Source organism: Dromiciops gliroides, chromosome 2 (genome assembly GCF_019393635.1).
Source record: "Dromiciops gliroides isolate mDroGli1 chromosome 2, mDroGli1.pri, whole genome shotgun sequence".
NCBI classification, from domain to species: domain Eukaryota; kingdom Metazoa; phylum Chordata; class Mammalia; order Microbiotheria; family Microbiotheriidae; genus Dromiciops; species Dromiciops gliroides.
Genome location: NC_057862.1, coordinates 425010389 through 425025650, shown reverse-complemented (window position 1 = coordinate 425025650; position 15262 = coordinate 425010389). Strand labels below are relative to the sequence as shown.

The following is a 15262-nucleotide window of genomic DNA, read 5'->3' as shown; positions in this document are numbered from 1 at the left end:
GGTTCTTTATGGCTGCTGTGAGTGAGAGCTACATCTAGTAGCAACCTAGAATGCTTTGAAGGCTACAGCAGCAAAGTCCTTTCCCAAGAAGGGAATAAGCCCTTCTAGAGATGTAAACTTAATCCACAACAGCAAGTCTAACAAACCAGACACCCAAGGATGCTTCATGACATACATTTTCCTATCTTCCCACCTCACTAACACCCCCAGGAAGTAGATAGCAACTACCTTTATATACTCTAGTTCTGAAACTTGAAGTTCCTGGTGGTAGGTTGTACTGTTCTGAATTCTTGGAGGTGGAGGGTTGCTGTTTGTTATGAATGGTTAACATCTTTTTATGTACCAGGATGAACATGGTGGTTCTATTTGAATGTTTTAGTTCAGTACATCCCAAATGAACACTTTGGGGTTGGAAAACATTGATGGACCCTACCACTTCTAGTCAGGAAAACCTGGGAGATTATACAACCCCATGCATACATATAGATATGTAGACACATGGCATATAATACACTTATATGCTCACATGGTACACACAACTTTTATATATGCACATATACTTGTGTGCACAAATATAGATGTGTATATGTACATATGTATATGTATCCTACCCAAGAAATTAACCTAATTTTATATTGAAAAAACTGTTGTGCACTATTCAGATTTTAAATTTCATATTTCCTTCATTATTCAGAGGTAAAAATAATTTAGCCCACTCTTCTCATTTTAGAGATCAGAAAAGAGTACAAAGTGTTTCAGTAATTTGCTCAGGGTTGTATAAATATAAGGCAGTAGAGCAGGAGTCAAGTCTCCATTTCACTACTGATTTTTCCTCTGAATCATGTTGCTTTACCAATATTTTAAGGGGAAAGCAAGACTCTACCTTGGGAATGTTAATTTGGAATTTGAGGATCTGGGTTTGGATTTACTTGTTAAAACCTGTATGACAATCAGGCAATGAATAGAACAAGAGATTGGACTTCCTGAGAGCACCACACCAGCCACTCTTCTCCATTAGAAGTTCTATTATTAGTTTCCCAAATCAAAAATATTTGATAGGTACATACTGTTATCACTATTTCAGTTGAAGTCCATTGTCTTTAAGAATCTTACTGTGGGGGCAGCTAGGTGGCACAGTGGATAGAGCACTGGCCCTGGATTCAGGAGGACTTGAGTTCAAATCCACCCTCAAACACTTGACACTTACTAGCTGTATGACCCTGGGCAAGTCACTTAACCCCAATTGCCTCGCCAAAAAAAAAAAATAATAATAATAATAATAATCTTACTGTGATTGCTTGTGATGAGGGTCTTACCTGCAAGAAGTATCATTTCCCAGAAGTGAAAGTCAGAGAAGATGTGGCCAATTTGAGTTTCTTGGTTCCTAGGAACTAGAAATACAACCTTACCTTATGCCATGTATATACATAAATTAAAGGCATTGGAGTATGTTGATATACTTTAACTTGGAGTTTTTCTTAGTTATTATTCAAATTTGCCAGGGCCCAGGGTAGATAGTGGATTCCACAATTAAATCTACACTACAATAGTATCAGATTTAGAAATTTTCAGAACTGCAGTCTCAGACTCAGAGACTGTCAGACCTGAAAAGGATGTTAGAACGCAGGATGTTCATCTATTTAGGTGGCATCAAATTCAGATAGAAATGAGGACCAATACGCTGTACGTAAGAATCCCTGTAGGCCACATATTGGCTTAGTTTTACAATGTGATATGTTTTATTCTATTTTTATTTTGCTAAATATCTCCCAATTACATTTTAATCTGGGTTTGGGCCATACTCAGGAGTGTTATGGGAAGATGCAAGCCACAGACATCTCTGATCTAGTCTAACCCTCTTAAAGTAGATAAGGAGAATGAGGCAGAGAGGGGATGCTGAAGGTTATTATTGGAAGTTAGAGCTAGAATCCATTTGAAAAAAAATTTTTCCAAGTCTTTACATGTAGCTAGTTAAGCTTCCAAAATGATCCTTTATACTCATGGTCATGTACCTGAAACCTCTACAGATGCCACACTGAGTGGTAAATTGTTCTGTTTGGCCTCAGAGGGGAGAATTAGGAACAGGTGGAATCTGCAAAGAAGCTAACAATTTGGACTAGACGTTAGGAAAAAACAACAACTTCCAACCTGTTGTCAAAAAGTGAACAGAGCTGCTTCAGGAGCTGATGGTAGAGGTCCTTCCTTCCCAGAGGTCTCTAAATAGAGGCTGTGGATGACTGCTTGACAGGCATATTATGGTGGAGATTCCTTGTAGACATAAGTTGGGACTAGATAGCTTCCAAAGTCCCTTTTCAAACTCTAAAATTCTGTGGCCTTGTGAACAAAACATGTACAAGACTCTATGTGTACCCTCCCTCTTCCTGTATTGTTCCCCAGAACCTGGTTCAGTAACTGAAGAACATTCATGGGATGCAGCTTGTGAAGTGCTGAGCCCACAGGGCAATAATTGCATTCACTTGGTGTACATCCCCTTTGGCAGCCCAAAAACCATGTGTGCTGGGCAGTGGCTGGGTATTTAAATGAGAAAACTGTAGTGAGCTCAGTGATGCAATTTAAGATGTGCGCTTTATAAGGTCATTATTTTAATTACCATTAAAATAATTGGCACTGTGGCTATCAGAAGAATGTGAGAAGATCAGAGGCTCAAGGCTGTTCCTCCCCCAGCCTTGGAGGTAAGAGCCGCTTTTAGTGTGTATAATTAAAAGCTCCCATCTTTCATGTGTACAATAAAGGGGGCTGGGAGGTGGGCAGTCTGACTGTAACCCTTTTGCATTTTAATGCATTTATGATGATCAATAAGCCCTATCCTTGAGTTGTGTCCTCTGGTTTAGCATCTTCATGATTGCCATTTGACAGCCACACTGCTAGGTTCTGTGGTGTACCTTATCCAGTATTATGGTTCATTGCTTCTTTATAGTGTGGAGTTCTGGGAGAAAGTATCAATGCTCTCCCCTCTAAAATATTCAACTTTCTCCTGCAGTTTTTTTTTTTTTTTGGTGGGGCAGTGATGGTTAAGTGACTTGCCCGGGGCCACACAGCTAGTAAGTGTCAAGTGTCTGAGTCTGGATTTGAACTCAGGTCCTCCTGAATCCTGGGGTAGTGCTTTATCCACTGCACTACCTAGCTGCCCCCTCCCCTGAAGTTCTTGGCTGAAACCTCATTCTTATGTGTAGGTAATCCCGGGTTCTCAATGGCTCTGCCAAGAAGGATGGAAAGCCTTTGAGTCAGTAGGGACCTAGCAATGGACTATGCCTGCCATCTGGACCCCAATCTGACTAAAAGCACATAGAAACCTTCTTCTGCTGATGAACCTAAACAATGATGGGTGTTTTTTTCCCCAGTGATGATCAGCAAAGCTGGATACTGTGCTCCACACTGAGAAAGACATGAACCTTTCAAAGTTAAAAATAAAAAATATGGAAGTACATAATATGCCAAAATGTGTAGCCTTTTCCTCTACATAAAAATGGGTTTAATGGCTTCATTTGCCTCCCTTTATCTTGGGGATGTAGATGCCATCAGCATTTATGGGTTCTTTCCCTTTATTTCAAACTTCAAATTGGCTGGATTTAATTGTAGTTACATCTCAACCTAGTGAAGCTTTCCTTATTCAGCAGCTGAGTACATAGGAACAGAGCGAGGGTCTTGGCTCAGGCTTTTGCAATGTCAGTCTCCACTCTGATCACTTCCAAGGAAACTTCCTTCCACAGTAATGGATACAGTTCTTTCTTCTCTTTCAGTTGCGGGAGCTAGTCAGTACGTGCATATATCCAGACCCTGACCAGAGACCTGACATTAGCTATGTACACCAGCTAGCCAAACAGATGCACATCTGGAATGCCAGCACTTGAGTCCAGAAGAGATGCACATAACAAAGCCATCATCACTTAATCTTACTTGAATTTCCTTTCTCCAAAGAAGCTGACTGGTGGCCCATAAGTGGAACAACTGAGAAAAGAGGCCCGAGTAGTTCAGCAGGGTTTTGGTCCTGGCTTTAAAGTGAAGAGGCAGTGCAACCTTTTGTGGGGGGGTAGGGAGTACAGGGGGGAGGGGGGAAGCTTGTAACAGTCACCATTCCTCTTCAGAGTCCTTTCTTTAAATAGTTGTGTATAACATAGGCTAGTTCTGTTAACAAGGGTGTCTCAGGGAAATTTCCAGTGAAGCACTCTTTGTATCTCAGTTGTAATGTGAAATGCCAAAAAAGAATCCCTTCGTTGAATTGTCTCGTCAGTGTTTATAAATGTAAGATTTGTATAACTGCTAATAACCCTCTTTTACAATGGTTAATAGTACATTTAATTAAGTCCTTTATATCCTTTTTAAATGATCAAACTCTGTGTTTGGTGTTCTCTGTTGCAAAGTGAAAACGTGGGGAGTAGCATTGGTTTTGGTTTGGTGGTTTTAAATTTTTTTTACTGGAAAAGTAAAGATTTTGCCAATATTTTATCGGTTTATAACTCACTAAATAAGAAGTAGGTAAGAGAATTATAGCATTTTAGAGCTGGAAGGGACCTAAAGGATTTTCTAATCCAACTATTCATGTTACAGAGAAGGAAACTGAGGCCCATACAGGAGAAGTGATTTGCTCAAGGTCACACTGCAAATTACATGGTCATGCCAGGACTAAAATCCACATTTCCTGGCTCCCAGCCCTGCTGGGCACTTCATCTCTTCCAGGAATTCAAGAACCAAATTTTCACTTAAGATCATTTATTTTTCTCTCCAAAAGTCATCTGCTTGAATATAGCCAAAGTTTCCTCTCGCTATTTTTGTTCCACCATTGTCAGCCTTAACAAGTTCAGACATTTGTGCTGTTTTTACTCATACACAAATGCCAACCAAGACTATGGATGGCATCATTCAAGAGAAATGTCCAACTCAGTTATGTACAGAAATGTTCTGCTTATCTTGTTTACCCCAACAGGATTAGTCGAGGTCTATTTAACTGTGAAAATGAACTTATAAATGTGAACTCATGGTAAATGTAACCTCTTTTGAAGGATGTGGATGGAATGGGTTTTACACAGAGACAAAACTGTCATTCCTGGGAGTTGGTGATGCTCCAGTGGGTCAGAATGAAAAGGACTCCCTGGTTGGTGGGATTCCTGTTTGTCTGAAGTAGAGCTATGGGGAGGCATTCGAGCAGGACTTTGTGTTGTTTGGTATACTGCCTCAAACCCACCCCCAATGTGGGAAATTATTTCTGTGGCCACAATGTAGGGTTGTAAGACTCTCTTCAGATGCAGTCTGCTTTGTTCTTAATGTTTGTTCTCCAATACTGAAATAAAACTGGGGTAAGAAGGGTTGCAGTTTTGTGTGTGTGAATAGACCTACCTTTAAAATGTCATTTAATCTAATTCCCTCAAAGTCTGACAGAATTGTGTCCCACAGACTTGCAGAGCTGGAGATACAGAATATTGGAGCTTGAACGGACCTGGAGAATCTAGGCCACTTCTTCTATTTTACAGATTAGGAAGGCCAGAGATGTATTTGTCGGACATGTGGCTAGATAAGTGGCAGAACCTAAATAATTTCAAAGCATTGTCTTAAAGTTGGGCACTTGCAAATGCCTTTGTTTGGTTACTGACAGTAAAAATCACCTTTAACAATGACAATAGGAAACAAAAACAGTGGTGTAAAGGCTGCATATTCCAAGCCAAAGTCAGCCTTAGGTGGATTAAAAAAAAAATACTACTGATGGGGGCAGCTAGGTGGCACAGTGGATAGAGCACCTGCCCTGGATTCAGGAGGACCTGAGTTCAAACCTGGCTTCAGACACTTAACACTGGCTGTGTGACCCTGGGCAAGTCACTTAACTCCAATTGCCTTGCCCCAAAAAAAAAGAAAAAGAAAGAAAAATACTACTGATGAAAACCAAGTAAATGGCAACCACAGGGGTTTGAGTTCACCTAGCCTAACTACCTATCCAAAGAGAAAGGGACCTTGCTATAAAATAATACAGGAACTTATTTTGAAAATTATTTAAGGGGCAGCTAGGTGGTGAAGTGGATACAGCACAGGCTGTGGAGTCAGGAGGACCTGAGTTCAAATCTGGCCTCAGATAATCACGAGCTGTGTGACAAGTCACTTAATCCCAAATGCTTCCCTTGCCCCCCACCCCCAACAAAAAGTATTTAAAAGTCCCATAACCTTATCATCATTTGATCCAGATAGCTGCTGCTGCATAATATAGTAAATAGACATTAGATGACTTTGAATTGTAGCTCATCCTTTAATGGGGACAGAACTCTGATAATTATCAGTCTTAGTTGCTTCATCTATAAAGTGGGGGTACTACCTACCCAACAGGGGAAACCTGTAAACATTAAAGAACTATGTAGGCTGCTATTACACTTTTTTTGGGTGAAGCAATTGGAGTTAAGTGACTTGCTCAGGGTCACACAGCTAGTAAGTATCAAGTGTCTGAAGTCAAATTTGAAGTCAGGTCCTCCTGACTCCAGGGCCAGTGCTCTATCTATCCACTGTGCCACCTAGCTCCCCCCCCCCCCTTACACTTTGGGAATATTCAACATCCTGTAAGGCAATTGAGATTCAAAACAAAACAAAAAAAAAAAACATAAAATGACACATCTGCCTTAGCTACACAATTACCACGTGTTTATTAGTGATGTGTTTGTCTTACATAAGGTGACCTGGGGCAACCCCAAACCTTGTGATTCAACAGAGCCGATGAGCAAAACCCTTTTAGGAAGTGTCCATTGTCTGCACTGTTTCATCCAGCACTTCAATTTCCAGGGAAGTGACTTTCTCAGTAAGAATAGCAGTTGTCCCTTTCTCACACTTATACCTGCCAAACCTATAGAGGACAAAAGAGAAAGGGGTAAAGGTGAGGCTTCATTGAACTGAACTCAGTTTCGTAGAACTGAAAAGGACATTTGAACACAATATTAGAAAAGAGAATGTTAGAACTAGAAGAGAGCTTAGAACAGAACTGGAAATTGGGCCACAGAGATGCAGGGATTTTTTCCAAGATAATATATAGTAAACTAGTTAAGCAGCAGAACTGAGACTCAAATCCACAATGAGCTCCCAACACACAGTGATCTTTCTACAACTTCATGCAAAAAATTGAAAATGCTCAGATAGATTCTTTAGGCACTTCCAAGAGGGTGGGATGGGGGGTGGGGTGGGTTAGAGGTAGCCGGAACCAATGGGCAAAAGTTATAGGGACATAGATTTCAGGTCAATATAATCAGTCAACGAATGCAATGGGCTGCTCTGTGACAAACTGACTTCTGCCCTACTGAAGACTTCGGACCTAACTATTCTGACTTGGAAAACAAGGCATCTGAGAAGCACTGTGCAGGCTGTAAGGTACATATTTGTACAGTTAATCCTCACACTGGGGCTGGGAATTAAGATACTGTCAAATGCCAATGCAAGTCCAACTGCTCCTCCCATCTGTCCCCAGTTGGGAGGTTCATTTCCATAAATATCAAGACTCATTTGGGCTCACAGAAAGCTACTGGCTGGAACAGGACATGTGCACCTCAAAGATCTACTCTCCTTCTAACTGAAGACTTGTACTGGAAGTAGGCAGAGGAAGAGCATTCTCTTTAGTCATCTCTAGGCCTCTGCAGGGACCAAACCATGTAATGTCTCAAACCACAGTTTAGAAAAATGAAAACTGCAAAAGAAGCCTTTTCTAAAATGTCGACAAACACAACTGAATCATTTATGTTTGATAGGCTTCCCTTTAGCCAAAAGCCGGTTTGTACAAAACCTAAGGGTAGTCTAGAATCACATAATCTACAATAGTTTGGGAGGGGATGTACCTGCATATGATGGAAATCTAGGTAATGTAAAAACAAGATATCAATAAAAATCTATTAAAAAGGGGGCAGCTAGGTGGTGCAGTAGATAAAACATCAGCCCTGGAATCAGGAGGACCTGAGTTCAAATTTGACCTCAGACACTTGACACACTAGCTGTGTGACCCTGGGCAAGTCACTTAACCCTCACTGCCCCCCCCCAAACTACTAAAAACTAAGTCCTCTAGTACAATCCCTCATTTGATAGGTGGGAAGGGGGGGGGGCGCATGCAGATGATCTGTACCAAGGATTTGAACTCAGGTCTTCTGATTCCAAATATAAGGCTTCACCATGCTCAGATGAAATCACAACAGATTCTTGTATTCCTCTGCAGGGTAGTATACTGGAAGACTTATTGAGACTTAAGAGTCAGGAGATCTGGGTTCAAATTCTTAACACTTAATAATTGTGAGAATTTGAGCAAGTCAAGTTTCTATGAGCCTTGGTTTCCTCATTTACAAAATGGAAGTAGTGATAATACTTGTGCTAGGTACTTCATTGGGCATGATTTGAGAAAGAGCTTTGTAAACTTTAAAGCATTACAGAAATATTTTATAACTATCACTATTTTCCTTTTAGAGAGGAAAAATAAGGAAGGTGGATCTGATCTCTCTCCTAAGTTCCTCCCAGCTCTGAATCTTAAAGATCAGCCCATGTACCCACAATACAGTGCACTGCATGTGGTAGGCAATAAATGTTATTATCATACTATGATCTCCTACTAGGACTCTATATTTTTTAATCATTAGAGTACAAGGTAACTCCACCACCAGGCTTGCTCTTGAGGGCATGAATGACAATATGACCACTCTGGAACACAGTCTTTACTACTGTGTGGATGAGGTGCTCACGGTTCGCTTAGAAACTGGAGGGGGGGGGGGGGTGTCCTTTATTTTCTTGACTTACAAAGCCCTTATTATTTTCAGCAACATATAAAGTAGTGGTTTTTATCATGTGTAAATAAGGCTCACACCATTTTAAAAAGACTGCGAAACTCAACAGCTGAGGAAACTCTTGAGACTCAGATTAACCAATAAGCATTTCTTTCGTCATTATCAACACTCATGAAGATGTGAAGGTTGGACCCACTCAGCCTTTGCCCTGAAAGTGTCTGGACTGAAGGCAAGGGCCCAGCCCAGACATGGACAAGCCCCTGGAAGGTCAGGATCTATACACCTCAACCTCTGTTGCCAAGTTCATATCCTCAAATCACATGTTAGAGATGGTGTCTGGGGATAAGTGCTCTGTTTTCCATTCTCCAATCTTTTCTGCATGAGACTGACTGCTCTCCCTCTAGCTTTGAACACAAGTACAAGTACTTGAGACCCAAGTCAAGTTTGGGCCCTCCCACAATGAGCTGAATTTTACTCTGGATAAGTATTTTCTTCCTCCAGACCTATTTTCTCATTGGTAAAATGAGGTCAGCTTAGATAATTTCTCAGATTCTAAAGTCCCTTACAGTTCTAACATTTCATGTTCTCCCACTCTGAGTTCTGATGATTTATGGATCTAGGAGAACACTAAAGCTCAAAGGCCTTAGAAATCACCTAGTCTAATTCCTTTATTGAGCCCAAAAAGATGAAGTACCTTGCTAATGTCATACAATGATTTAGTGACCAAGCTAGGCTCAGAATCTGTTCTTGCTTGAGTGGTCTATTACTTTCATTGCTTCTTCAAATAAATGAAGCCCTTTCTTCTTGGATGCACAATTTAGTAACTGCGATATCTAAATATGTTTTCACACAAACCATCCTTGGATAAGGATCGTGGGGCACAAAACTGGTACATAGTTAGATAGGGCATCACAATGCACAGGAGAGCCATCAGCTGTTATATGACAGTATGAGGTGCTTCCTGCCCTTACAAATTCTACAACTTAGTATAAATTATACAATTTCTATCTCAATGACCACTAGCCAAGTTCAGCAGCTTGGTGAGTGCCCCCCAAAATACTACTATGTTCATCCTTATATCCTTAAGCTGGGTTCACAAAACCCCTGACATCCAGAAAGAACACCTCTCAGAAGCTCCTAAGGGTGCTGTTCAAAGTTTAGTCATAACACAGCTTCCGGAGGCCACCAGAGCTAAAAAGAATGTAGGAATATGGACAACTTAAGGACAAAATACAGAATGTTAATAGTGTAAGGACCCTAAGAGAAATCATATAGTCCAACCTTTTCTATTTTAAAAAAAGGAAAATGATGGCCCTGAGAAGTCAAGTTACTTGAGTTAAGTTAAAATGTCATCCAGTGTCATAGCCAACAATAGAAATTGGGTCTCCTGGTGTTCTTTTCCCTCCCACACTGTGATCCTGGAACATCAAGTCAACATACATTTATTAAGCCCTGAATATCTGTCTGGCACTGTGCTAAGCATTGAGGATACTAGGAAACGCAAAGATAGGGTCCCTGCCCTCAAGGAGCTCATATCTTAATGGGGGAAAGCTGAGTGATCACATAAATCAAAACCTAAATTCAACAGAGAAACTCATACAATTAAAAAAAAATTTTGAAACTCACAATTTAAAGAAACCTTTTAAAGGCAAATAATTCTCCTAAGTCACCTGTCTTATAAGACATGGCTTGGTATTAGTTTTCTTAATGTGAGGTCTACTTGTGCAGAAGAGGCACAGTAGTGGTCTGGACCCAAGACAAACCAAAGAAAACTGAAGGCAGTATGACATAACAGAAAGAGCCTTACACTTGGAGTCAGAAGACAGGGGTGGGTTCCAATCCCAGACCTCTCACTCACTAGCTGTATAATGATGAGCAAGTTGCTTGCCCTCTCTGGGCCTATTTATTAAAATGAGGGAGCTGGACCAGATGATGCAAGATCTTTTTAGCTCTTAACATTCTGTGTTCTATGCTCTAACGTTCTACTCAGAGAACCTTTCCAGCTCCAACATTATATATATTCAGCTATCAATGTCCTCACATTTCTTCCAGCTCATTCTGTGCTTAAACAAGCAAAAATCATATTTGCTCACCTGCTTCCCTTCTTGTTGGGAATATCAAATGGACGGAGGAAATCCAACTTGGACTTGCTAATAACACATATATCTATGTTGCTCCCAGATCCCAAGTCATTGAAGATCCCAGCTGAGATGGCCTCACTTACTAGCTTCTTGGCTTCTTCCTCCTGAAAAAAAAATTTATTATTTTTTTTGCCATCACTGAATGGAAAATTGGCAATTTGTAGTCTTGTGTTTTAATAACTAAAACAAGAAACAATTATATGAACTTGCCTTATGGTCAATAAAACTGATGCAAAATCAAATGACAAACATAACACCAAGAATCAACAGAAGATATGCTCCTTTTATAGCAGAAACTTCTAACAAAGCCAGTCATACAAATTTTTAGTGTTTCACAACCTGTCATTCAATGCTCACCAAAATTTGGTGCTACTCTATATTCTAGCACCTAATAAAACTCTCTTCCACATTTTCTATGCTCCAATCAAACTGGATTACTCACCATACCACAATTACACCCAGTGCTTTCTTGCCTGTCTTTCCTATGCCAGGAACATACTTTTCCTCTCCTTCCCCCTTTTTGCCTAAACTCCTACCCATCTTTCAAAGCTGAACTCAAAAGGTACATGCATCATGAAACATACATCAAAGATTACTTACTCTTATACCCAATATACTTATTATGTAATAATATATATAAAAGTTATCTATGTATATAGCTTATCCCCCAACTTGGCTCTAAGTTTCATGGGGACAAAGATTATATTCTATTTAAACTTTATTTTCTCCAGTACCTAGAAATGGCTGTGCACACAACAGATACTTAATGTTTGTTGAATTGAATTACGCTGTTACAAGTAGGCCATTTAAAAGAAACTAGAAGGGCACTAGGTGGCACAGTGGATTCAAGAGGATCTGAGTTCAAATATGACCTCAGACACCTGACTCTTACTAGCGGTGTGACCCTGGGCAAGTCACTTAAACTTGGAAGGAAGGAAGTGCAATGATTGGAATGACGCCACCTACTGGAGACTTGCTGTGGAGAGCTCCACCATGAGGAAAATGCCTCAGAGGCATTGTGGCTTTTCCTTGGCGTCAGGAAATGACGTTTGCTCATGGGTGCTGTCTATCAAGTCTACCAGCCAATCAACTGGAGGAGCCTCCTATGGTCTGGGAGGAGACAAGAAGGAGGAAAGGGAGCCTGCGCAGAGAGCGCTGGCCTTTTTGGCTTCCGGACTTGATGGTGGTGGCGGCAGGGAACTTCACAGGAAATTTGAGGAAAGATAGGAATGCCAGGCTGTTAGAATTCTGTTCTCAATCTTTTTCTTTCTATTTTCCAATAAACCCTTAAAAACCTAAACTCGTTTTATCAGTGATTTTTAGTCAGTTTCTCCCAAACTGGGGGAACACATTAGAATCCACATTTAGAATCTTAAATTACACAGAAGGAAGGAACTAGAAAATTTTTTGATGTTTAACCCCCTTCCCCTCAACTTCCCAGACAGATGCTTGATCCTTACTGTCTTTTTTTTTTTTCCCCAAGCTAAGTATTCCTCCTTTTCCTGTGATTCTTTTAGAAGACAAAATCTGGTGCTACAAATCAGAAAGGACAACATAGGATAGTGGAAAGAACATTGGATCTGAAGCCAGAAGGACATGAGTTTGAATCCCAACTTAGATACTTCATATCTGTGTGACTATAGGCAATTCCCTTAACCTATCTGAGCCTCAGTTTCCTCATTAACAAAATGAGAGGGTTAGATTAGATAATCTTTTTAAAAAAATAAAAGTATTTTATTATTTTCCAATTACATGTAAGAATAGTTTTCAACATTTGTTTTCATAGGATTTTTAGTTCCAAGTTTTTCTCCCACCCTCCCTTCCCTCCCTCCTCCCCAAGATGGAAAGCAATCTGATATAGGTTATATATGTACAATCACATTAAACATATTTCTGCATTACTCATATTGTGAAAGAAGAATCAGAGCACAAGGGGAAAACCTCACAAAAGGAGAAAAAAAAAAAACAGCCCCAAAGTAGAAACAGTATAGTTCAGTCTGCATTCATAATTCACAGTTCTTTTTTCTGGATGTTGAGAACATTTTCTATCATGAGTTCTTTGAAATTGTTTTGGATCGTTGCACTGCTGAGAGGAGCCAAGTCTATCACCATTGTTCATCATTCAATGTTCCTGTTACTGTGTGTACAATGTTCTCCTGGTTCTGCTCCTCTCAGTCAGCATCTTCCATGTTTCTCTGAAATCCTCCTGCTCATCATTTCTTACAGCACGATAATATTCCATTACATTCATATACCACAACTTGTTTAGCCATTCCCCACTTGATGGGCATTCCCTCGATTTCCAATTCTTTGCCACCACAAAGAGAGCTGCTATAAATATTTTTGTGAGTGTGGGTCCTTTTCCCTCTTCTATGATCTTTTTGGGATACAGACCTAGCAGTGGTACCACTGGGTCAAAGGGTATGAACAGTGCCATAGCTCTTTGGGCATAGTTCCAAATTGCTGTCCAGAATGGTTGGATCAGTTCACAGCTCCACCAACAATGCATTAGTGTTCCAATATTTCCACAGTTTCTCCAACATTTATTATTTTCCTTTTTTGTCATATTGGCCAATCTCATATGTGTGAGGTGGTATCTCAGAGTTGTTTTAATTTGCATTTCTCTAATCAATAGTGATTTAGAGCATTTTTTCATATGGCAATAGACAGCTTTGATTTCTTCATCAGAAAACTGCCTATTCATATAGATTAGATAATCTTTAAGATCACTTTCAACTCCTGTTTCCAAAGGAGGGTAATCAGAATAGTAAGAGGAGTTCAAACTATATCATATGAGGAATGGCTGAAGAACATTTTTGGGATGGAGAAGAGACATGTAGAGCATAATCACTGTCTTCAAATAGCTGGAAAGCTGTCATGGTTCAGCCTTGGAGAAGAGAACAGGGCTCCACGGGTAGAAGCAGCAAGAAGTAAAGGGGAGGTATGTCCCAGCAGTTTGAGCCCAATGAAATGGGTCACTTTTTTTTTTTTTAGTGAGGCAATTGGGGTTAAGTGACTTGCCCAGGGTCACACAGCTAGTAAGTTTTAAGTGTCTGAAGCCGGATTTGAACTCAGGTACTCCTGACTCCAGGGCCGGTGCTCTATCCACTGCACCATCTAGCTGCCCAATGGGCCACTTTTTAAAAAAATGTGATTTAATTTTTAATTTTTTTCCCCAATTACATGTAAAGGTATTTTTTTGAGTTCCAAATTTTTTCTCCCACCCTCTCTTCTCTCCCCCCTCCCCAAAGCCAGGAAGCATTCTGATATAAGTTATACATTACAATCACATTAACTATATTTCCACATTAGTCATGTTAGAAGAGAAGGATCAGAACAAAAAGAAAAAGAAAACACAAGAAAGAATAAACAAGAACAATAAAAAAAAAAAAGCAACAAAAGTGAAAATAGTATGGTTCAATCTGCATTCAGATTCCACAGTTCTTTTTCTGGATGTGGAGAGCATTTTCCACCATAAGTCTTTTGGCATTGTCTTGGACCACTGTATTGCTGAGGAGAGTTAAGTCTAGCACAGTTGATCATCACATAATGTTGCTGATACCATGTACAATGTTCTCTTGGTTCTGATCATTTTATTCAGCATCAATTCATGTAAGTCTTTCCAGATTTTTCTGAATCCATCTGCTTATCATTTCTTATAGCACAATAGTTTTCCTTTACATTCATATACCACAAGTTGTTTAGCCATTCCCCAATTGATGGGCATCCCCATAATTTCCAATTCTTAGCCACCACAAAAAGAACAGCTATAAATATTTTTGTACATGTAGGTCCTTTTCCCTTTTTAATAATCTCTTTGGGATATAAAGAAATGGGGCACTTTTAAAAGGGTTTTGTATCACTAGGGTGTTTGTTCAGGCAGAGGCTGAATGATATTATAGAGGGAATAAATGGTGCATGTAGATTTTCAATGTCCAGAAGGGAGTTTGATTTACCTTGGATGACAAAGCTAGTAAATGACAGAACTGAGCTAGAAACTTGGGTCTTTTCTGACTCTAGTTGTGTTATAGCAATATGATATATGGACAGTACACTGGATTTTGGAATCAGAGGCCTGGAGGTCTCAAATCACGACTCAGTTGCGTGACTTTAGGCAAGTCACTTTACCCTCACATGCCTCAACTTACTTCACTATCAAAAGAAGGGGTCTGGTTAGAAAATCTCTAAAGGTACTTCTAATGTCTAAGTCTTCAAGTCCATTGGTGTTTTTTTCCCCCTACAATATAAGGTGTTGTATTTTTTTTTAATGCCAGTGTTGCTAAAAATTTAGAGATATGCTATTGATTTTTCAGTGTTCAAAATAAAAATGTGATGTGTCTTTAGGAAGAGTACCACCTCCCAAATAAGTCTTTC

General features: G+C 39.9%; 2 protein-coding genes across 6 annotated transcripts in view; one reads left to right on the top strand and one right to left on the bottom strand.

The window, feature by feature from the left end:
- NEK6 (NIMA related kinase 6) overlaps positions 1-5324 on the top strand; it is a 137944-nt gene extending 132620 nt beyond the window's left edge. For all 5 annotated transcript variants that reach the window (XM_043983842.1, XM_043983841.1, XM_043983838.1 and 2 more), the window contains one exon: positions 3762-5324. In XM_043983842.1, the coding sequence (XP_043839777.1) occupies positions 3762-3872 (111 nt within the window). In that variant the 3' untranslated portion in view covers positions 3873-5324. The remainder of the gene's footprint in view (positions 1-3761) is intronic.
- A 1293-nt stretch (positions 5325-6617) lies between these two features.
- Positions 6618-15262, bottom strand: part of PSMB7 (proteasome 20S subunit beta 7) — an 87447-nt gene continuing 78802 nt past the window's right edge. The window contains exons 7-8 of the mRNA XM_043983843.1: positions 10841-10992; positions 6618-6838 (exon numbers count right to left, since the gene is read on the bottom strand). Coding sequence (XP_043839778.1) covers positions 6727-6838; positions 10841-10992 — 264 coding nt within the window. The 3' untranslated portion in view covers positions 6618-6726. The remainder of the gene's footprint in view (positions 6839-10840; positions 10993-15262) is intronic.